Source organism: Lonchura striata, chromosome 9 (genome assembly GCF_050655825.1).
Source record: "Lonchura striata isolate lonStrDom1 chromosome 9, ASM5065582v1, whole genome shotgun sequence".
NCBI classification, from domain to species: Eukaryota; Metazoa; Chordata; class Aves; order Passeriformes; family Estrildidae; genus Lonchura; species Lonchura striata.
The window spans coordinates 20506495-20529618 of NC_140711.1; the positions used below are offsets into that span (position 1 = coordinate 20506495).

Consider the following 23124-nt stretch of genomic DNA (forward strand, 5'->3'; position numbering starts at 1 on the left):
ACCTCTGGAGCTAATTAGCACATTTACACATGAGCTGAAGGTGAATACTAATGCTTTTCCTCTTCCTTAACCATCAGACTCTACCTTGATCACACAGATAATTGTCCAAAAATACTATGTAAAAAGCATCACCTGAATTTCAAGATTCATATGGGATTCAAAGCAAATAAACTGCTTCTGAATATTCTTTGCCTCAAAAGTTTTTCCATTTATCTTCAAGTTCTGCTTTTCTGCCTTTCTTCAGGTTCAGATATTCTACATAAATTTGTTCCTACACACACCTCTCTAGCTTGTTACCTTTAATTCCCAGAATCCTTCTTCAGTTCTATCCTAGACCTGCAGTGTGACCTCAGACTCCAGCTATCACACGTCACAAATACTGACATATTGGTCTTGAATTCAAAGTGAGATTTACTCCAATACGTTAGTTCATATATGAAAAAATTCCTTCCCTCCTGCATTTGCTTCCCTCATTTAACCATCAGGTCCTGCAACAGGTCAAAATATTTCTCTGCACTGAGAACCACTCGTTTCTGGTGAGCAAGGAAGACAAAAAGGAGCTTCATCTCTTCAGCAGCTGCCTGCTGGTCCTGGCCCTCAGCAGTGTTTCACTGTGTATATAAGTTATTTCATCAGGTATCTCAGCTGACCAGCTGTTATTGACCAAAGAAAGACAACACTGAGATCCCAAATACCTCCATACTGAGCACACAGCTCCCATCTCTGATGGGCTGAGGGTGCTTTGCACTGCTCAGTTCTTTAAAAGGCAAATCAAAAACTGTCAAGTTAATGGGGAGGTTTTGTGTGTACTAATTATAGAACACAAACCCTCATTGTCTCTGTCCAAGGCTGGGTCACACTCTTGTTACAAAGCTTTTGTGACTCTACTAATGCCTTTAATATAAGCTCCTATTAATTGTAAAGTCAATTCCTAAGCCCATGCTACTGGGTTGCAGAAGCCAGGCAGCTGACTATAATTACAATGTGCTTACAGTGTGCTTAACCTACATTTATAAAGCACGTTCATTCTCATTATTCTCTTTTAATTTGGTGCAAGATTGACAGTGTTTTGATTTTACTCCACAGATCAACTCTAGCGTAAGCAGCAGCCAGGTAAATATGCCATGCTGTCCATGTGGAAGGGGGTGACACAGCACTTCATCCTCCCCTGGGTAACTGGAACCACACTGTCCCTACAGCTCTCTGCAAGTTGGTTTGTTTTTTTTTCTTGCACATCCTGGCTCATTAGAAACCTTTATCTCCAAAACAACCACCCTTCTAGAAGGCACAAGTGGGTGTCCAGGGCAAACAGGAGCTCCTGTGAGTGTCACCACTAGTTAAGGATCCACAACCTTCAAAAAAAGTTTCCCTATCCATGAAGGCACCAGTTCCAGTCCACTATGCAATATTTAAGCAATTTTAGAAACTAAATTAATTCTCTTCTCAACCATTTCAGCCCAGGTCTGTACTCTACAGGTGAATGCAGATCAAGGGAAACATTGTTTTGCCCATTTGCTTTTTTGTCTGTAAAGAAAACCTCAGAGAAGCCCTGGAAAAAACCAGAATGCTGCATAAATTGGGATGGAAGCCAATTCCTCCTTTACTATGCTGGCTGTCCTCCCCATGAATGTCTATTTTTGAATGACTTTGGGGCACTGAGGCATTCAGGTCTTCCTGGTGCTACTGCCATGAGCTGCACTAGGATCAGGAAGCTCAGTGCTTATGAGGGTGGAGCACTCAGAGCTGAGATGGGCTCAGCCTTCAGGGTGACAAGTGTGGCTTGGCTGCATCCAGCACCAACTCCATTCCCCTGACACTCCAATTAGCAGGTGGCTCCTACCTACAAAAGTTCTCCTGGGTAACAAACTCTCCTTGCAGCAGGGTCCAGTTTTACCTTTCCTCTTCACCCATCTTCTCTTGGTTGTTCAGCAAATAATAAATAGCAAACAGACAGCAGAACAATTAGTGATTTGGATACCATGAAAGAAGAATAAAATGTGGGTTTCCTCTGAAGAAGATTTAAAAAAGGTATCAAATATAGGAAATGTTGCTGAAAGAGGTAAGTGAATTTATTTTATGCGCAAGGAGTGCAGGACAGGAAGCAATGAACTTCAGTTACCACAAATTCAATATCAAGGAAAACCTCTGCAGTAAGAACATTGGCATGCTGGATTTGGTTGACAAGAGATCTTCCATTCTTCTCTGTTTTTAAGAGCAATCCATCAAACACAGTTTGGCTAAAGGGCAGCTCATTTTAGAGCATACAGAGAGACATAATGACTTACCAGGATTTCTTACAGCCATCTTTTTAAAAATTCTTTTAACGGTTATATTACCTTTCTTTGTGTGTCTACCCATTTCTCTCTTATTACCTTTTTCTTTGGCAAAAATAGTTTTAAATGGGTACACACACCCTTATTTTAGAACTTAATACCAATATCCAATCTTTCTCATTTGTGTTTCCTCTCTTGAAAGAGATATAAAATCCCTCTATTTATTAATGCAACTACACTGATAAATATTTTCAAGTCAAAATGTTCTTTGGAATAAGGTGAACTTATGTATACAATACTAACTTCAAAAAAATTCACTTATTTTTAACAATAGGCTCTCATGGAAAAAATATCACTGTTTTAGAAGACAGTTTTCAGCAAAAAGGATCTTTGACTTATGTTTTCAAAAGAAAAAATAAACTTCCTAATTTGAAGTTATTTCATTGTTCCTTGTATGATTCTCTCAACATTTCCTGCATTAAACTTCCCATTTACATATTATTTTTATTTCTTTCCTTGGGTATTTTTCTAAAAACAAAGGCCACCAAAACCTATAAACTGGAAGTGTTTATATTGCATATTAGATCACTGCCCATGCACAGGAGCACTTGTTTAACACATGCTCCAGCAATAATATCTCAACTTCACAAATTCAGAGCCTGCTTAATCTCCGTTTAACAAAATCCAAACAGGCAAGCCCTGGGTCCCCAAATGCTGCTCTGCCTTCATCCCAACAGGTGGGCTCTGGGCTCCTCTGTGGATGTGATTATTGCTGTCCAATTCCTTGCCTTTCTCCCAAGGCCATTCTCTTTCTGCAGGACGACTCATTAACCCCGTCCCCGGCAGGGAGCTGACATCCAATTAACCAGCTGACAGTCCTCCAGTGGCTCCCACTACTCCTCTAAGGCTCTGTTTACAAACACAGGCTGCTGTGCCCATAAAGGAGGGGAAGTTACAAGTCCCCCTGCCAGGCCAGTTTGTTCAAAATGTTCAGAGGCCTTTAAACAATACTTCTGTAGGGTAAAGATTGGGCATGTTGCGTGCAGTGGGATGCAAGTCACCCGAATGCTGCAGCTGCATTTGGCGGGAAAGGGAGCAGCAACTGAAACAGGAGCATCAGGACTCGGGCCCCAGCTGCAGCTGGGAAGCCAAAAGAAATTAGCAGATAGGGAAATATCACTGAATTCTATATGGGAAAACACCTACAGTGCTAATCCAGAGTGATGTAAAGGTCTCTCTGACAAAGAAATAAACTTTTGAGTATAAAACCACAGGTGTTGCAACTCCTGCATGAAGGTGTGAGTCATTTTACCAACACATAGCAAAGAAGCTCCACACACTCGAGCAGGAACATGATGTTCCTTGCAGAGAACAGAGATTTTCAGTTTGCAGGGACTCGTTGCAGAAAGCCTCTGCCTTTGATCTATATGTGTTGCTCTCATTCATTGGCATCGGGAGTGCTGCTTAGATTTTTTGTCATGACCTTGGCCAACTCCAGAGAAAAAAGGTGCCCAGAAAACTATGATTATTGCTACCCAACTTCCACTTGGCACCAGCTAAAGCAAATACCTGCTTCTACTAAGTTACAGGTCTGCCTTGGCATAACAACTTCAAACTTGTCAGGAAAGCTTCTCCTAACTTGGCAGTTAGGAGATCTCCCTTGCAGCAAGTCTGAAATTAGACTTCAGATTCACATGTTTCTGAGTATTTCTGAGTATTTTTGGGATTATGAGCTACCTCCTAATTTTTACCCCCAGCTACCTTTTTGAGTTAGGTAGAAAACCACAAACTGATCCAGCCAGTTTCAAATCTGAGCCAAATTCAGTTGAATTTTTCATAACCAGAGTCTCATCTTCATACATAACCTGCACTTGCTACAAACCAAGGCAGTGGCTGATTTTTGAAACACTACCTCAAGAAGGTCTCCACTGTAGTACACTGCATCTCTGGGTATGAAACAGCAGAAATGATCCCAAGAGAGATAGGGAAGCACCAAATCCTAGTTCTTCTTTCCTCCAAAGGTGTTTTGTACTGTGCAGACACACTTATAAAGTGTTATGCTGGGATTAAACGCCCATTCCTTCAGAATGTTTGGGCAGAAATAAATTCACTCTTTCTGCAGACCACGTATGCCCACAAAAAACAAGTCTCTAACTACACTGCTTTGAATCCTATGGCATAGACCAATTCACTTGTGAAAGACCAACAGATGGACGGAAAGAGACACCCTCCTCCCCCCTCTGCCTGGTATCAATTCCCATTAAAGGCTCTCCTGTGTCCAGACTATGCATGCTGACCACTCAATGCAGGCAAAATTGCAATCCACCTTGATTAACTTCCTAACAAGTTCTTTGCGCCTCCCTCCTTGTTCCTCTACCAGTCACACTCCTTCTCTCTAAAGTTTTCCTCTAATTAATTCCATATTAAGCACTGAAAATCGGCAGGGTCCTCTCAGACGGCCCTTGTCCCTTTCTGTGCGGACCCTCCGGGTCCCCAGTGCTAAGCCCACTGGTATAAAGCTGACATCTGTGCAGCAGCTCCCAGGCTGCACTTTCAGGTACAGCATGTGTTGCACCTTGAACTACCGTCTCATTTCAGACCCCACCGTTGAGACCAATTAAGTACAGAGCATGCAAGGAGCTGACCGAGTGTCGCATGCTGGCTATAACCACAAGGACTTAGAGGCCCCAAATCTGTTATTACCAAGCTGTTCCTGACAGCAGCATGCTGCCTGCTAACAAAAAGAATAGATTAAGATCAATCAAGTCTCCCTCTGGCTTGTCAGTGGGACTTTGGAACACACCTTCCACCCAAAATTTCCCTCCTCTCCTTCTTCTGAACACCTAGGCAGCTCCAGGCTAACAAGGTGGCTGCGAGTCAAGCATGAGCTGAACCATATGTTCATAATTAGTTAACTTCTTGCTTTATTGCTAGAAGCACTATCAATAAATCAGTGACAGCCCATAGTGGCCTTAGGAGATGCAACAAGCCACCCCAGCCAGCACGGGGCCCTCCCCTCCACATGGGCAACTGGCCATATTTCATTCCAGCTGTGGCATTGTGCACTGAATTAACTTTATCCTCAATTTAGAAAGCCAGCATGAAATCAAGAGACCTGAGGGAAAGAATAAAGAGAAAGAAAGAGAGAGAGAAGAGGAAGGGGAGGGAGGAGAGGGAGAAATCCTAGCAAGTCAACTCAAAACACAGTTTGGTGAGTGATCATCTGCAGGGATGGTGCTGTTTAACCCATTGCTGCGAGGTTGCTTGCGGGCAGCACATTAATTAATAAGAAAGAGCTCTTCTGCCTCTTATTGCCCAGCGCTGCAATTGAAGGTTTCTTAGCAAAAGCTGAAGGGGGAACCCAGTGAAATAATTGTTCTTTAACCAGTCACTGTTAAGTTGCAGCCTAAATAGCAGGTAAAGACAGCAATAGGCAACAGTGGTGCCAAGATGTGTCTGGCTGGACACACCACGAGGTCTCGAGGCAAGTGCACTCATACAGAGCCCTGTTCAGCTTGAGCAAAGTGCTGTGACAGGTCAGATATTCCCAGATCTGGGAAAGCACATGGTGACTGTCACGCTGCTGGCTGTTAGGCAGATTCCCTGTGGCCAGTGGAGAGTGCTGGAGGCTTCTACACAGCAATTCACAGCACCTGAATCCAGAGCCTGCCCCTCCTGTGGTCCTCACACCTCCATGTACTGCAAAGTTACACAGGCAACCTGAACTTCACCCACAACTAAATGCTGAAATGCTTGTAGTTAACTCATCCTGGGATTGTTCTGCCTGCCTGGACATTTAACTGAAACACAGCCTGAGCTCGCAGCGCTCCCACTGGCAACTTTTATCTGGTTGAAAATACACCTGAAAAGGTAATTGCCATAAGGCATAAGTGCTATCATGCTCCTGGAGCCGATGGAATTTTGAAAAAGCAGCAAGCAGCACAAAATAATTCATTTCTCCCATCCTCAAAACTTAAATCCAGCTGTAAGACCCTAATTGAAGGTTTCCTGATTTACTCAGCTGAACCTTCTTGCTGTGCCCAAGTGGGAGCAAAGGGAGACATGCTAGCAAGCCCTCTAGTGTCCATCTGCAACATCCTTCTATAAAACACCCCAGGGTCCAGGAGTGTATGAAAACAAAAACACTGTCAGCAATAAGCTAGCCCTCTAAATTCACGATACCAAACCACAGCTTTGAAAGAATAAAGTCTAAAATTAGTGTTACACTTGGAAACAAAACTGACAGCAATTACAGAGGGCTATTCCTCAGTAAGAACATCTATCACAATATCTTCCTCATCACACATTTAGGATGAATAAAGCAATAAAAGCAAGTTATTGAAGGGCACTTTGCAGGCCAGCATCCAACTCAGAATGGAGCACTGTAGGGTCTTTCAGTTCCCCAGTGAAGTATTTTGCTCCAGGGGACCCCACTCCTTTGTGCCTCAGGCACCAAGGGTGCTTGCCCAGACTCTTCCTTGTAGATTTGTATCTCCTTGATGCTGGAGATTACAGAAAGGTCTAAGCCATGTCCCTGAACATAAAACTCTCTTAAAATTAGTGGAATTGCAAAACAACATCCAATAGCTAATACCTGATACTCACAGATTAAATTAGTTCAGTTCAAATGAAGCTGCAATTTCTCAAACTACATCTTTCTAGCTCTAAGAAGGAGGTCAGCAAACATTGACCAGAGCCAACAAGGCCCCCATGTGCATGTCAGGAGTCTGCTGAGCTTCAGTGCTGGCCGTGGATGACAGAGCAATCACTGCAGCTTCTGTGGGTGGCAAGAGGTCTCATTTCTGTCTGACTAGAAAGAGAGAAAGGAGAGATGATACAGAATCCACATGAGTTTCTGGGCAGCTCAATAGTTGCCATTTAAGCCTCTGTTCCTTCCAGTGACTTCAGGACACTCAGACACAAGAACCTGGAGCCACATCTCCCTTCCAAAGCCTGCTCTGTTGCACTGTACTAACCTCTTCTTTCCCTGCTGTTCTATTACAGTTTGCAATGGAATTGCAAAATTACAGTAAGCCATGGATAAATCCTGCTCTCACATCCAGGAGCAGTTAAAAACCAAATACTTCTCTTGTTTCTTATTCACTCTTAGGCCTTTTTACATTGCTTTAGCACAGTATGAGGCTGCCAAATGGATACAAACCTCCCCCCACCCCTTTCTCCTCCAGGATAGCATAAAATACAACTGGACCCAAAAAAATCCTGTCTGCAGATATTATCCACTGCACATCATTCCTACAAGAGAAGTCATGCTGCCATTGAAGTATGTAAACTTTTGGATAAAATAAAATTTCAACAAAAATTCAGGGAAGAAAACAGCTCTGATGTGTTTTGAATGGAATTCTTTTAAAAGGCCTTGGGATTTGGAAGACATTTACTCTTTTAATCCATTATATCAAAATAATTGACAAAATAACAATGAAACATTTTGTTCCTTCCTAAAAACAAAAACCAAAGAGGGGAAAGAAAAAAATCTCTCACAGAGAATTAAAAAGCATTCAGGTTTCATTCCAACGAGCTGGGCGTCAGGACCTTGGCATTCTTCAAGAAAAGAGATTATTGTCTCCAGCCAGCCCTGGTATAAGCCTGTAAAATCCTCTGCCAATCTTTTAGATGAATTACCAGCCAACTAATTCCTTTTCATCACCAGTTCATCGAACACTACCTGCATGGACTAGGAGCTGGAAACTTGGTGTATACAGAGAGCTGTTTTACTAGGATATCTCCCCCAGTGACTTACTGCTTTAACTCAGCCTTGAAGAGTATGCACAAAAACCCTGGCATCTTTCTCAGCCCATGACAACAACATCCTTCACCTTCTAACCTCCAACACATTTACACACGTCCTAAAATCTTTCTTTCATTATTGATTAGGGAAGGCAATGCCATACAGCTCTGCAATGAAGAGATGCCCTCACACATATTTACTCAGATCAGAGATCTCTGCCAAACATCCCAGCTGCCAGCCAAGAATGGAAAGTGCCCAGCTCTGCACCCAAAGCAAGATGGAGAGAAGCCAGACTGCCAACTCCTGAGCCAGAGCCAAGAGCAAAAGCACTGTTCAGTAGGTGAAGCCCAGTACATTGGGCTGGCAGCACCGTGCACACAGGAGAGGAGGAGCTCACAGGCCAGGTTAGAAGCAGGCAGATGCACACATCAGTGGATGATTAGACATGAGGCCCCATTCAGATCTGCATCTGGTCCCATGAAAATTCATCCTAATTTGGACTAAATCCGTGAGCTAAGCTTTTCTGGCAGGTCTCCCTGCAAAATAGTTTGAGTTCCACAGAAAGCACCATGGAGAAAAACGTGGCTTTTTAGCACATGGCTCTTTCTCTTGTAGGCACAACAATTTCCCCCAAACCAGGATGGTCAACACCCTGAGCACACTCAAGAAAAACTGTTTCTGCCATCTGTTATTCAACCCTGGGACTACATCAGGGTTTTTGTTTGCACTGCTGAATCACTTTCTATGGTGTAAGGGTTACTTAGCTGCAGCATGGCAGCTCAGTGCAGTGGGAACCTCTGGAATGAGGGACACAGACAGCAGCAGCATGCTGCTGATGCCAGCCAAGAACAGACTTTGCTTCCATAACTACATCATGCTTTATATTAAAACTCCCATCCAATTAATCCGCAAACAAAAATTATCAGTTCACAAATAATTTACTCTTCTGGAGCCAATTGGTCTCAGCCAAGAACAAAGGGATGTATTTGGCCAGGAGCTACATGAGGACATTTTTTATTTCAGAAATGTGAAATCTAAGCAGACACACCAGTTCTGAATGATAGATGAGGAACTGAAACAAAGATGCAGAGACTGACTTAGGACTGTACCGTAAAATGGGTGATGTTCTGAAATTTCAGGCATTTAAGTGCTAATATAAAACTGTACAACATCAGAGCTAGGAATAGAACATATTTCTCTTCCATACACCAATCAGATTGGCAACAGTAACAAATTCACACCTGCAGTCTTCAGGAGAACTCATCAGCTCATCAAAAGCTAGCCCTAAGATCAGGAACTCAGGGTTCTTTTATGATACAATTCCAGCCAAAGGAAAGGGCAAGAAAACAGGCAATAAATAGAGCCTGGGATGAGTTCTGAGAGAACATGTCCATAGGATACTAAATAAGTGCAATTAATGTCCTCCTCTGACAAAAGATCAATATACCCAGTAGAATTAATGAAAGCATTCAAAAAAAAACCAAGAATTATAAAACTCAATACCATTTTATCCTCTCACTCTCAATGACATTCTGCAAGCAGTGAATTCTGCAAACATATTTTGTGCTCATAAAACTTGCACTTTTTCCATATGCCTTTCCATTTCAGGAAAAACTCATACAGGTACCTGATGCTGCAATCAAGTGCAATCTAGAGCACTGCTTCTCAGATGGCTGGCAAACAGAATCACAATTGCACAAATCCAGACAAACACAGCATAGAGTGTTGTTCATAACACATCAAATGGCACACAGATAAAACCAGAAAAAGCTAAACCCACAAATGTCAGGTTGGAAATTGGAGTGAAATTCTGAATAGCACCAACATCACAAGAGCAAGTCACTTCTAGTCCTAGATCTTCACGAGGAGTTATCTGTGCTTACCCAACAGATCTCTTTTCAAAGCAGGGTCTGCTGCTCCTTTTGAAACAACAGCTACATCCACAGGAGAGACCCAAGACTTGCTGTTAGCAGGGGTGATAACAGATGGGGAAGCACTTGTGGACACAACACATGGCACAGATGTTATTCAAACATGGTCCTTAAACATTTCACCTCAAAGGATATTCTATACATAAAAGTGATATTATCTATTTAGAAAACCTTCAACGTTGTCAGATAAATTCCATCCTTTAGTCACCAACTCACCACTCTTGCCACAAGAAACTGCAGATAAACCCAGAAAGGTGTGTCACAATTTTTCCATCTGGTAGTCATCTTTTTTTATTCATTCTAAACACTTGTGGAACTACACAGTACCAATAAGTATCAACATGGACGAGCTGGAGTCCAATAGTACTGAAGACTCCATTTAAATTAACTGCATTTTATAGGCAACAAAGCCCACAGGTGTATTTACTGCCACCTGATAGTGATTTCAAGACTAGTAACCAGTGTGAGAGAGTGATGAGAAAGGTGAAGGCTGCCCTCAAATATACCAGGAACATACAAAAGAGAAAGATTTCTCCCTACTTTTCTCTAAACAATGGTGTGTTACACAGCAACCTGAGTAATGTTGGTAATCCATCTGAGAAACAGGTTAATATCAGCTGGAATATTTTCAGAGATGGGTTCCTAAGGTTAGGAAAGACTGTAAAAGAACCTGTCTTCTTTGACCTCAAATAAAAAACAATGTGTGACAGTGCTTTGCAAAGACATCAAGGCTAAACACTGGAGAGGGAGATGAAGTGTCTAAACTAGAGCAAGAGTTTGGCACAAGGACAAAAGGGATTATACCTACTATGAATACATTCAGCCTGGAAACTAGAAAGTGTCCAGCCATCAGAGCTCAGAGTACGGTGTAGCCTCACAGTGGGACTAACATAAGGAAAATAACCTAATTAGTTTTAAGAGGGAGATTGAAAAGTTTAAGAATGTCTCAACAGCAGGGGACTGGATTTGGGAAGTGCCTTTTAGTCCTGCGTTCAAGGAGGAGGACTGATCAGAAAAACAGCCAGAACATGTATCTGCATAAATTCCCTTTCAAAAGCATTTTTGCAAATCAGTCTCATCAGGTTTAATTTCTCACACCTTTGTTTCACAAACATGATCAGAGGTTCATGCAAGTGCCAGGAACCCGTGTGTACCTGTCTACAGGTTAATATCCTGAGTTATAAGTGAGTCTCTGGTTTGTCACCGGTTCACTCAACCACTCTTAACAAGGATAAGAAGCAGTGTAGCAGTAATATGGCAGGACAAGTAAAGAGGACTTGGGGTGGGTTTGGACACCAGTGCAGGTGTCAGCACACAAAGTAACCCAGACTGTAACTGTTGCAAGCCTGGTATAAAACTTATATTAGTATTTGTCAGTTTTATTTTCTTCTGTGTACCATCCCTTCTGAGAGCCCATTCATTATGATGCAAATGCAACTTTAAGGCCATTTTTACATAAGAAAGGGATAAACCAGAAAAAAATGTTGTTTCTTTATTTTAATATTAATCTGAAGGATTAGCTTTACCACTGTTGTTTAAACAAAAAAAACCATAGAAATTACAAAAGAAAATATAGGTACAAAAAACATACAGTAATTAACATACTGCAATACACTTAAATGTGTGTTCCAAGAACTTCAGAAAAGAGTTGCCATGACATTCAAAGTGAAATCTTCACTGAAACAATATTGTAGTCTTGATAAACATTTTCCCCCAGAATTTTATTCCCAATTAAAGAGGTCCATCATTAACTGCAATAAGTAAAAGCTCCAGATGAAGAAGAAAATCAGCAGATGATCATTACTTAGTTTTGTTTTACACACACACACGAGTATGATTACTACTGTGACTTCAACCTCTTCCATCACCATGTGTCATCATCCATGCACCATTTTGCAAAATGAGGTGTTTCTCTCCTACAACAACAGCATTTTTTTGCTTTGGCAGTCACCCAAAACATATCTCTCCAAACCTATCAGGGCTCTGATTTGGTTGTCTTTTACCCATTACCACCTCTCACTCCCCAGCATATCAGGCTCGGTGAGTTGACGCAGCCAACCCCACACCCACTGCGTAGAACCAACAACAGGTGGGTGTGAGATGTCTCTAGACAGGGAGAATCCACACTCTACCTTGGCAGCTCTTCCAGTGCCTGCACCCTCAAGAGAAAGTTCTTCCAGATGCTGAGGTGAACTTCTTGTGTTCTAGTTTATGGCCATTGTTCCTCATCCTGTCACTGGGCACCACTGAAAAGAGTCTGGTACCTGCCTCTTGACCCCCACATTTATTAATGCATAAAAATATAAGATATTTATATACATTAACAAGATCCCCCTAAGGAGAGGCCCCGTTCCCTCAGTCTCTCCTCCTAACAGAGCTGCTCCAACCCCTGATTATCCCTGGGATGTGCTGTTCAGACACCCAACTCTGCTGTCCCTGCTGCTGCGCCGTCAGACGAGCCGCGAGGTGCCACATGGGGAGCATCCCCTGCGCAGGGCATCCCTGCTCTTCACCCACTGCAGGCTCCTCTGCACCCGCAGAGCCCGTCCGGGGCCAGGCGGGCACCTCCCGAGCTGCCTGGAACCGGGCACGGGGAGCGGAGCAGTGCGGGCACCGGGAGCGGGGCAGTGCGGGCACGGGGAGCGGGGAACTCTGGGCACCGGGAGCGGGGCAGTGCGGGCACGGGGAGCAGGGCAGTGCGGGCACCGGGAGCGGGGCAGTGCGGGCACCGGGAGCGGGGCACTCTGGGCACGGGGAGCAGGGCAGTGCGGGCACGGGGAGCGGGGCAGTGCGGGCACGGGGAGCAGGGCAGTGCGGGCACCGGGAGCGGGGAACTCTGGGCACGGGGAGCAGGGCAGTGCGGGCACGGGGAGCGGGGCAGTGCGGGCACCGGGAGCGGGGCAGTGCGGGCACGGGGAGCAGGGCAGTGCGGGCACCGGGAGCGGGGCAATCCCGACACCGGGAGCGGGGCAGTGCGGGCACGGGGAGCGGGGCAGTGCGGGCACCGGGAGCGGGGCAGTGCGGGCACGGGGAGCGGGGAACTCTGGGCACCGGGAGCGGGGCAGTGCGGGCACGGGGAGCAGGGCAGTGCGGGCACCGGGAGCGGGGCAGTGCGGGCACCGGGAGCGGGGCACTCTGGGCACGGGGAGCAGGGCAGTGCGGGCACCGGGAGCGGGGCAGTGCGGGCACCGGGAGCGGGGCACTCTGGGCACGGGGAGCGGGGCAGTGCGGGCACGGGGAGCGGGGCACTCTGGGCACCGGGAGCGGGGCACTCTGGGCACGGGGAGCGGGGCAGTGCGGGCACCGGGAGCGGGGCACTCTGGGCACGGGGAGCGGGGCAGTGCGGGCACCGGGAGCGGGGCAATGCGGGCACTGGGAGCGGGGCAGTGCGGGCACCGGGAGCGGGGCAGTCCCGACACCGGGAGCGGGGCAGTGCGGGCACCGGGAGCGGGGCACTCTGGGCACGGGGAGCGGGGCAGTGCCGGCACGGGGAGCGGGGAACTCTGGGCACCGGGAGCGGGGCAGTGCGGGCACCGGGAGCGGGGCAATGCGGGCACCGGGAGCGGGGCAATGCGGGCACCGGGAGCGGGGCAGTGCGGACACCGGGAGCGGGGCACTCCGGGCACGGGGAGCGGGGCAGTGCGGACACCGGGAGCGGGGCACTCCGGGCACGGGGAGCGGGGCACTCCGGGCACCGGGAGCGGGGCAGTCCCGGCCCCTCAGGAGAGCTCCGCTCTCCCCGCCGCTCTCCCCGCCCGGCGGGGGTGGCGCGGGCTGATGACGCCATCTTGGGCAGCCCCAGCATGGCCGGGCGGTGAGGGGCCCGGAGGCGCTGCCCGGGAGTCCGCGGGGTGTTCGCCTCTTCCCGGGGCTGCCGCGGGCGCTGAGGGCTTCCCCAGCCTACCCGCCCCGGGACGTCTCCTCTCCCGCCTCTACCCGCCTGCGCCGGGCCCTTACCCAGCGCGCTGCCGTCCCCGGGGCAGCGGTGCTGGCCGGGGCTGTGCCCGCTGTGAGGGAGCCGCCGGCGGCGCAGCGCCCTGCGGCACCTCAGCTGCGGGGCCAGACCCGGCCCAGGAGCTGCGCTGGGCCGTGCGGCGTGTGGGGCGTGTGTCCCACAGCTCCAGTGCCTCAGCAGCCAGCACAGGACCGGCCGTGGCATCTGAAGGGAATGGGTCATCACAGCAGTTATCAAGTGCTGCTACGCTGCGGGTTAAGAAATCTAAAGTGTGACCCCAAACACTGAGTGAGAGGCCTTTTTGAAATGCTTCTGTTGGGAAAAAAAACATCAGGCAGGAGATGGCAGGGGCTTAATTTGGTATAACTGTCAGTTTACCTTGGGCACCAACCTAGGAAAATGGCCATAACAAAAGAATGGATGGCAAATGGCCCTCTTGGTTTGTCCCTCAGGTATTGCCCCTGAGGCTTGCTCATGGGAGAACAGCACTGAGCATCCTGCAGGGGAGGAATTAAAGACCATCCCATATGCCAGCACAGCCTGCCCTCGGCCCAGCCTCATCCTGGCTGTCTGCAGACAGGTCGGGATAGCACCTGGAACAGCCCTTGCCACAGCAGGGGCAGGTCCTGGCAGAACAACTGCTCTGCTATTGGCTCTATTCCCACCATTCCCTATGCTATTCAAAGGCAGACCCTCAGTGAAGATTTTTTTTTGTTTGATTTTTTGGTTTTTTTGCTCCCCTCTGGGAAAAACTCAAGTTTATCCATGGATTTTGATTGCTATGTAAATCTGATACAAAGCAGAAGTGACTATATGGAGACAATCTCTGCCTTTCACAAACCTGTCCTGTCCATGGCTTTTGCAACATTATGGTAGTAAATCCTTTATGATAATAAATCTTTTACCACTGCCACATTTATATCCTAAGATCTTCTAGAAGTCCAGGGCTTGACAGAAAACATTCTTGTTATAGTGAAACATTTGCAGAAGCTTGTCCTTGCAGACTCTGTTGTTCTGAAACTTGCATTTTCCTTCTCAGAACGGTCCCCAGAAGTCTGTCCTCTGAATCATATTTGCATCTACACACCTCTGAGAACCTGGGCAAAACCCCCTCCATCAGCCAGGCAGGTTGGACAGACTTGCTTCTTCCTGCTGGATTTTACAACTGCAAACAAGTCTTCAAAACAAAACAAAACAAAAAACTCACCAGCAACACCAGCAGCCTTATTCTGAGCATGTGGGATGCTTCCCTGGAAGCCTGTTCATTTCCTGGAGTGAAACTCAGACACACCAGTTCACTACTGCCCCGAAGTGTGTGGAAACTTTTTTTTTCCTTCTCCCTCCTTTTCTTTTCCCTCCTTCCTTGTGTTGATTTGTGGGACCAGAATGACTTTGATTTCAGCAAGTTTGCTGTTTATTCACGTCACAAGTTTGACAGCTTTACACCAAATCAGATTGCTGGGTTTCAGGAGAGCTCTGAGGCGTCACTGGGAGCTCCTTTAGATTAAACTCGCCTCCCCGGTCTCCCCCCTCTCCCCCTCCTTCGGAGCCATTTAAACCTCTCTGGGGCTTTAACAGAAACGTGCTCCCAAGACCTGCATTTCATTCTGCCACTAATATGGTAAGTGCTCTTTGCATTTCTCTCGACCTCGAGGCAGAAGAGGAGAAGCTCCCTTGAGGGAGTGCAATAGATTTTGTGCCCTCTTAAGATGGGAGAGGGCTCTTCTCTACCTGCCAGTGCAGTCTCTGCTGCTGTGCCTTCCCATGGGTGGGCAGACTCCCTGACTGAGACTCCCAAGTTCTGCCGTTGCCTTCCTTGCAGAGATTTAGAGTTTCTGCAGATGAGGCTTATTTGGAGGAGGGAGAAAGGGTGAATCCAGAGACAAGCCCAGGCTTTGCGGTCTGGAACTCCTGCAGAACTGCAGGGGCAGAAGAGAGTGCGAGCAGCCAGGAGGTGACTCTGCTGGCTCTATGCTGCTGCTTTGGAGCTGAGTCGAATACCCATGGTGGCAGGAACGGTCTGGCCAAGGACAGCACTGGACCTCCCTTCACCCTAAACCCACTCAGCACCGTAGCATTTCCCAGGGGTTTGCAGGAAACTGAGCCGCCTCCCTGGCACTGCTGTGCCCGGAGTCCCAATGCTGCGGGGGCTGGCGGGGCGGCACTGCCCACGCTCGGCGCACGGAGCGGTGCCACCGGGAAAACGGGGAGCGGGCACCGGCTCAGGGCTGGGCGCTGCCTCGGGCGGTGGGGCTGCCCCGCGACAGCACCTGAGCACAGCCCGGCCGGGACAGCCGCGGGGAGAGCGCTGCCCCGCCGGGGCGCTTCTGCCGGGGCGCGGCGGGGCCGGGCTGGCACCGCTTCTCCGAGCGCCCCATCGCCTCGGCCCCTTTCCCTCCGCAGAGCGCCGGCCGGCCGTGCCCGCAGCCGGACTTCGCCGGGGGCTCGGGCTGCGCCTGCCCCTGGTCCACCCCCGCCGGGGTTTCCAAGGAGACCTGGGCCGCCGTCTGCGCCGCGGAGCCGCCGCACAGCCAGGGCGGGCGGGACGCTCGGCCGCCGGGTGAGTGCGCCGGGCGGCCGCCGGGTGGGCGAGTGCGCTCGGCGGCCGCCGGGGCGGCGGGAGCGGCCGCGCTCCCCGGCCGCGCTGGGAGCGGTCCGGGGCCGCGCTAACCCCGCTCTCGTCCGCAGGCCGGTTCTGCAGCCCGCAGCTCGGTGCCCAGGACGTGGCGTGGCAGGGAGACCAGCTGTCCTCCCAGCTCTACAGAAACAAGCAGGTAAGGGCTCTGCGCCCCGCAGCACCTACGGATTCACTCCACGGAGCTCCTGAACTTTGTGTCACGTATTTCACCTTCTGGGTTGGCTTATGGCATGTCTCCCTGTCACTGGCAACGATGTCGGAAAGAGACACAAAACTGCTGCTCCTTGCTTGATGTATTTGTCTCCCCCATGTTGTCCTGTGAAGTTGGACCAACTGTGGTGGGATTCCCTATCCATTCCTCCCCTCTTATATCATGTTGCATCAGCAGTCTTGGCACTAAAGAAAACTAGGGGCATGAACGCTGGGGACCTCAGGCTCGGATGATGCTGTTGGCTAAAAATAGGTAGTGTGTGTCCTGATTCCACCAGGTTTAACTTCATGCGAAATGATTCCACCAGAATTGCCTAATTACATAGAGGATCAACTGTTTTGACCAACAGGTTTTCCTTGTTACTTCATTTTCTCTTATATTTCTTTTTTTTTTTTTTTTTTTTTTTGTAAATCCCAACGAGACAGGAGAAACTCTGAACTGTCTTCGATGAAGAAACTCCAGTTTGATGATTCTGATCAAGTACTTGGAATGATGTTTTGACACAGTCAAGTCACTGAAAATTCATATATTATCTTAAAGGTCCCTGGAATCAAACCATAGTTCCAGATGTCAGTGTACTTCTTTCTCTGGCTCTGCCTCAATCATTTAAGTCTGTTTTTGACCGAGTCTATGCTCAGAAGATGCCTGTAGTCCTTGGCAGAAGATTCTTTGTCCTCCTAAAGAAGTCCCCAGAGCTGTGATCAGGAGCCAGAAATCTATCTATTAACACTTAGATTTTCCATAGAAAATGGCAGATACTTCCCATTTTAGGTGTCTGCCATTCCTGTTCAGCTTTTGAGACCAGGGATTCTCTCAACTGTGTATATGTACCAGGGCTGGCACATAGGGTCCAGAATTGAAGAGATCACTGAGTGCTGCTTTATCATTAAGAATGGCAACTGCATCTTCCTTCTTTACTCTATCCCCATAAATTGTTAGTTTGCAACTTCTCCTTTTTTTTTTTTTTATCAGCCAGCTATAAATGGGAAGGAGGGGTGCAAAGGGATGTTTACTGCAGCTCAAGAGGAGATGCTGAAGCTGCTGTCATGCCTGTGACCATATCTGGCTGCTCACAGGGCTACTTGTAATTAATTTCTATTGTTATTCTGTGGTTGCAGGTTTTTTTTTCAGAGAAATCTTTTCAAACACTCACTTTAAGATTAAAGGAAGTCAAAAGTGAAAACTGAACAGTCATGCCACTTAGATTTATAGAGACAAGAGGCTGGAGGGGGTGGGTTGAGCTCACAAAGCAAACACCCAGACCATCAAATCCAAGCAGCTTGTACCAGAGGGCAATTGCTATTAAGTTACAGAGTCAACATCTATTCATCAATATCTCTATTCCACAGCTTCAAGATACTTTGCTTCAGAAGGAAGAGGAACTTGCTAGGTTACATGAAGAAAATAATAACCTCCGACAATACCTGAATTCTGCCCTGATTAAGTGTTTAGAAGAAAAAGCCAAGGTATTGTGTTCAAACCTGTCATACAAATGTGTGCAAAAGGAACAGGTTGATTAGGTACATGCCAGTAAAATATATGGAAAAATCTAAGAGTGTAGACAACCTGCAGTGGAACTCACATTTAAATTCACAAAGGTGACAGTTTGCTCCAGGAATGATATCCTGGCAGGTTCTGACTCTGAAGACAGTGTAGAACTTGAGATAATTAAGTTTAATTTATTAATTAGCTATAAGTAAGATAAGATTATATAGTCAAGGTAAAATTATTCTCTCCAATGCCTTTTTTTTTTTCAGTAAAAAGTTCAAATTTGAATATATGTATTTTGAATGTCTCTCTTTTGTAAATTATCCCTTTGATAAGGATTTTTTTTTTTCCAGCCAATTAATTAAAAAGTTGCATGGGTTTTTTTTTAATGGGGAAATACAAAATGAAACATTTCAGGTTGGATGAAACATTCTGTTAAACTAAGTATAAAGGGTCATTTTTTGAACATTTGGATTCTTTGTCTCTCATGTAAACAAAAATAAAGAAAATAATCCTTTCTTGTCAGCTTAAAGACATTTTTTGCTATTCCAGCCTTGCCCGTGAAACTGAACTATTGATTATTTGCTCAACTCTGTAGATTGGTCATGAAGTAAAAAAGACTGTAGGACATAGGAGACTTTCATTTTCCATCCTGTTGATGAGTTGATAGCATGGCATCTTCCTTCCCATGGCCAGACCTGGCTCCTGGCAGTAGGAAAGATCTTCTTCACTGGGCACAGCAGGGAGACATGGCCACGCCCTGTGTCATGTGGAGAAGGGTCCAGTGTGGAACTGTCATGGGAGGTGTCTGAGCAGTAATCCCCAGATGGTGAGGAGCTTCCTTGTTCATTTTGCCTTCATTTGACCATACCTGGATGCCTGAAGGGCCTTTGTCCTGGGATAATGACAACTGAGGTGAATTGATGAGTGCAGTGCCACTCAGGCTGATGCTCTGGGCACTGCCTTGTCAGGATCTCCCTTTCCCAGCTCGAGTTACCTTTGCATACTACCTCTTTGTCAGGCTGCCACTTTGCCCCCCATTCCCTGCTCACCTGCAGAGCACTTCTGGCACAGAGACAGGTGGGAGCTCAGGGCTAGGAATGCCATCAAAGCACAAGTCTTATTGACATGGTCACACTCTTCTCTTTCAGGAACAGGGTTGTTACAGACACTGTAAAGATAGAAAATAGTTGGTCATACCCATATGTTTAAGCAGAGGGTAAAAAAAAAGTCTTTGTAAGGACAGGAGTAATCAAGTAGTAACCATCTTGTGCATCTGAGGCCAGAAACATGTTGCTCTCAGGTATCTAGAAACTCAAATTTTAATCTTCTGTTTCCACCTTGTTGTTTTGGTTTTTTTAATAGAAACTACTGTCTGACCATGGGCAAAAAACCTCTTCTATCCTCAAAAGTACCAAGAGGAGATTAAAAGAGGACCACTGCTTTGTTCCTCAAGAAACTCCTCATGCTTCCAAAGCTAGAAGGAACCTCTTCAATGAATTCACTGCCTGTGAAGAGCAAGCCAGCCCTGCTGTGGACAGTTGGGTCTTGCAGACCTTGGGATTAAAAGATGTGAACACCATTGATGAAGCTTCAGCTAACTACAGTGCCCTGTCCCCAGACCTTGGAAAAGACTCATACTGCCTGAGCCCTGGGGGAGCAGCAGACTATGAGCAGAGGGAAGGAGCAGCAGCAGTGTTTGGCTGCAGCCATGTTCCTCCAGGCAGCAGCAGCACCCATCCATGCAGCGAGGATTCTCCTTTCCTTCCTCAATTTTCTTCAGCACCATGCATCTCCTCACCAGTGCCAAGTGTTTCCTCCCTCCCAGCCTATGGGTTGCCTTATTTGACTGGTGGTTTGTCACCCAACAAAACAGAAGTGGCCTTCACAACGTCCCTGAGTCCCCACCGCAATGTGAGAACGCACAGCTTCCACCAAGGACAGGCCTTTGTGCGCAGGGACGACGATGGGGGGTGGAGATTCACCTGGGTGCCCAAGCAGGCTGAATGATGCACCTGATCAAGGTCAGACATAGAGGATGTAGGAGTCACACTTCACCTTGTGCATCAGACAGGTGCAGGCAGGAAAAAGGACCCCTTTTGGGCTTCTTTAAATTCTACTTTGTCACTAACCCACTCCTCATTCCCTCACAGATTTTCACAGATGTGACTCCAGATTGCACTTGGACAATTTTCTGCCCCAGACGTTCAAACTGGATTCCTTTCTCTTGTGGCTATGTTGAGATACTTGCTTTTACTTGTTTCCTGAGGTTTTGTCATCAGCTCTTCCTTGTTACTGGTAATTTCCAGGCTGGAGGGCTTTCACCTTTAATGGTAACCTTCACATGCACCAAACTGAAAAGCACTTTGGGAATACACCTCTCTCACTTTGGAAATAGCACCTGTCTCACAGATATCCACAGATAACAAAGGAGGCATATGTTGGAGGCTGAGGATCAGCAGTTTCTCAGTGATTTATGTCTCTCTTGACTACACAGATAGCCTTGGATTTAACAAGCATCCATGGTTGCCTTAGGTGCTGCACAAAACTGACCTACCTGCAGTTCCATGGTGCTGTCACATTCTTTGATGATGCCTCAAAATAAAAACAGGATTTACTTCTAATGCTCAGAGGCTGCTTAGTTACAAGAGATTCAGCAAGGGCAGGGGATCTTCCTAAGGTGTGATTAAGAGACTGATGTGTTTACTAATACATTTTAAAGGTATTTTGTCTATGAACAAAGGGAGTTTACATGTGGGGAGGCAGTAGCACTTAGTGGTTGGAGCGGGTCTTTGGGAACCCCACCTTCAATGCCAGCTTCTGCCTCTCTGTCTGCCAGACTGGGATGGGCTGAGGGTAAGACCAGCATTACTTTGAGAATGCTTTAAAACTCTCTGAGAAGGTGCTCTAGCACTGCACAGGACTTACCTTTCACTAGTGCTACTAAATTACATTAATGATTTGATGATATGAAGTCAATGGACATGAAGTAAGTTCACCAGTACTGTTTTTTGTTACTTTTGTCTTCAGTTCTACAGTAGTTTGATGCCTGAGTATTCAAAATAGATTGGCTTGGTTATTCTTGCTTTCAGAATGGGGCCACTGACATTGAGGAAGGACTGAAGTAAAAATAACCAAAATCAAGATTTTTTTTTTTTTAAGTGGCTTATTTTCATATAGAAAACAGAATATTCCTCTGTTTTTAGAGGATAAAAATATCTTCTAATAGCCTGTTGTGCCTTAGAATTGCAACATTTGAGACATTCCATCAGGAGCAGTAATGATTTCCCAAGGGACTTCTAAATAAACAAACTGTATTTCTGGGTAGTTACTTTAAAATGACTGTGGCAGACTTCCAGAATAGGCAATATGAAAGCACTGATTGTTGGCATTATTTCACTGGATTAAAAAGTCAACTAAACTAAAAAAACACCACAACCCACACAACAACCACTGCAGAAGAAAACCATAACAAAAACCTCAGTAAAACCCAAAAAAACCAAACCAAACAATGCTCATGGAATAAATACAGGTATTTGTTTGGGGACTTTGCTGTAGTCCATAAAATTGTGGTAGATTGATGGAGACTGATCAGATAAGACCACTGTTTCTGTAGCACTTTTCTGCTTTTCAGTGAAAGCTGAAAAAAAACCCCTGTCCTACAAACAACTCATTTTTTTCTCAATGCATTTCTTTCCTATTATTCTCCCCTTGCCCCACTATATAAGAGAGCAATGAAGAAAATACTCCTATCACTGGAGTTTTGTTGATGAGTGTGGTACTGTAGAAAATGCCTGAACTAAACCCGAGTATGTGATGGGAACCCCTGGTAGAGGTGATGTGGAGGATGCACACAAACTGGGAATAAGGCAGTGTGGCCAGAGGACTGCACCCAACACAGCTGTAGATGCCACATCTCTCAAAGCAGCTGTAAAACAGAAGTAGAGAAACATCTCTGTTTTCTAACACTAGAGAATGCTATTAGATGTGAATTTTAATGCTATGGAGTCAGCAGCACTAATAAGTGCTTTTATACTACCAATAAATCTTAAATCAGGGCTTTTTTCTCTGAAGTGGGAGAAAAGCTTTCCATTTGCCTGACATTTCCTTTCCACATTTTTATATCACTGCATGTGAGAACTTCTGCAGAGAGCCAGAACAAAAGTGTCAGCTCTTTGGTACAATCCTGAAGTAGGGTTCCAGTAGGAACAAACTGATGCTTGAGCCTTTGCCAGCCTTTTGTACAGGGGTGACTGACCCTTTGTCTCATAGTAAATAAATTATGAACATGAGAAAATTATTTACCTGAATGAATCCTCATCTTTTCCAGTGGGTTCCTGAATTTTACTCTATATGAAGGTACTGAGTCCTGTTGGAGAAATTGTTTTCTGAGCCTTACTTTACTGGAGTTCATTTGGGTAGAGTATCCCATGTGCTGCTCCTGTCAGCTGATGGGTGCTACTGATCTGCACATGCAGACTTAAAATTCTGGTGTAGGCAACTGCTTAAGCAAAGTTCTCAGTGGTAATGATGCTACTGGGTACTGGAGGGAGCACACTGGAAAGGAAACAGAAAAATCTCCAAAGCATTTTAACAAATAAGAGTGGTTTGTTTTACCCTGACACCACCATTTGAAGCAGTATTTCCTGAGTTTCATGAAGAATAGAAACAGGATTTGTCTAACACCAACCCACAGCAAGCAAATCAGCACAGTGACCAAACCATTCCTTTAGATAAATATTGCTCCTATTGCCAAAAGAAAGCCATTGCTCAGCATACCTCACTCTAAACTGCCTGCTTCCTCTGAAAATCCTGCCTTCCTACAGGTGTAATAGATGTGGAAAATGAGTAAGGGGCTGAAGACATCTCATGGCAGATTGCT

At 46.4% G+C, this 23124-nt stretch overlaps 1 protein-coding gene across 1 annotated transcript; it reads left to right on the forward strand.

The window, feature by feature from the left end:
- Positions 1 to 14030: 14030 nt before the first annotated feature.
- On the forward strand, positions 14031 to 22570 carry GMNC (geminin coiled-coil domain containing). The gene is made up of 5 exons (XM_085587805.1): positions 14031 to 15526; positions 16309 to 16465; positions 16594 to 16679; positions 18104 to 18220; positions 19608 to 22570. Exons 1-5 carry the CDS (start codon positions 15524 to 15526, stop codon positions 20250 to 20252), a joined length of 1008 nt encoding a protein of 335 aa, XP_085443931.1. The 5' UTR covers positions 14031 to 15523; the 3' UTR covers positions 20253 to 22570.
- Positions 22571 to 23124: the final 554 nt, after the last annotated feature.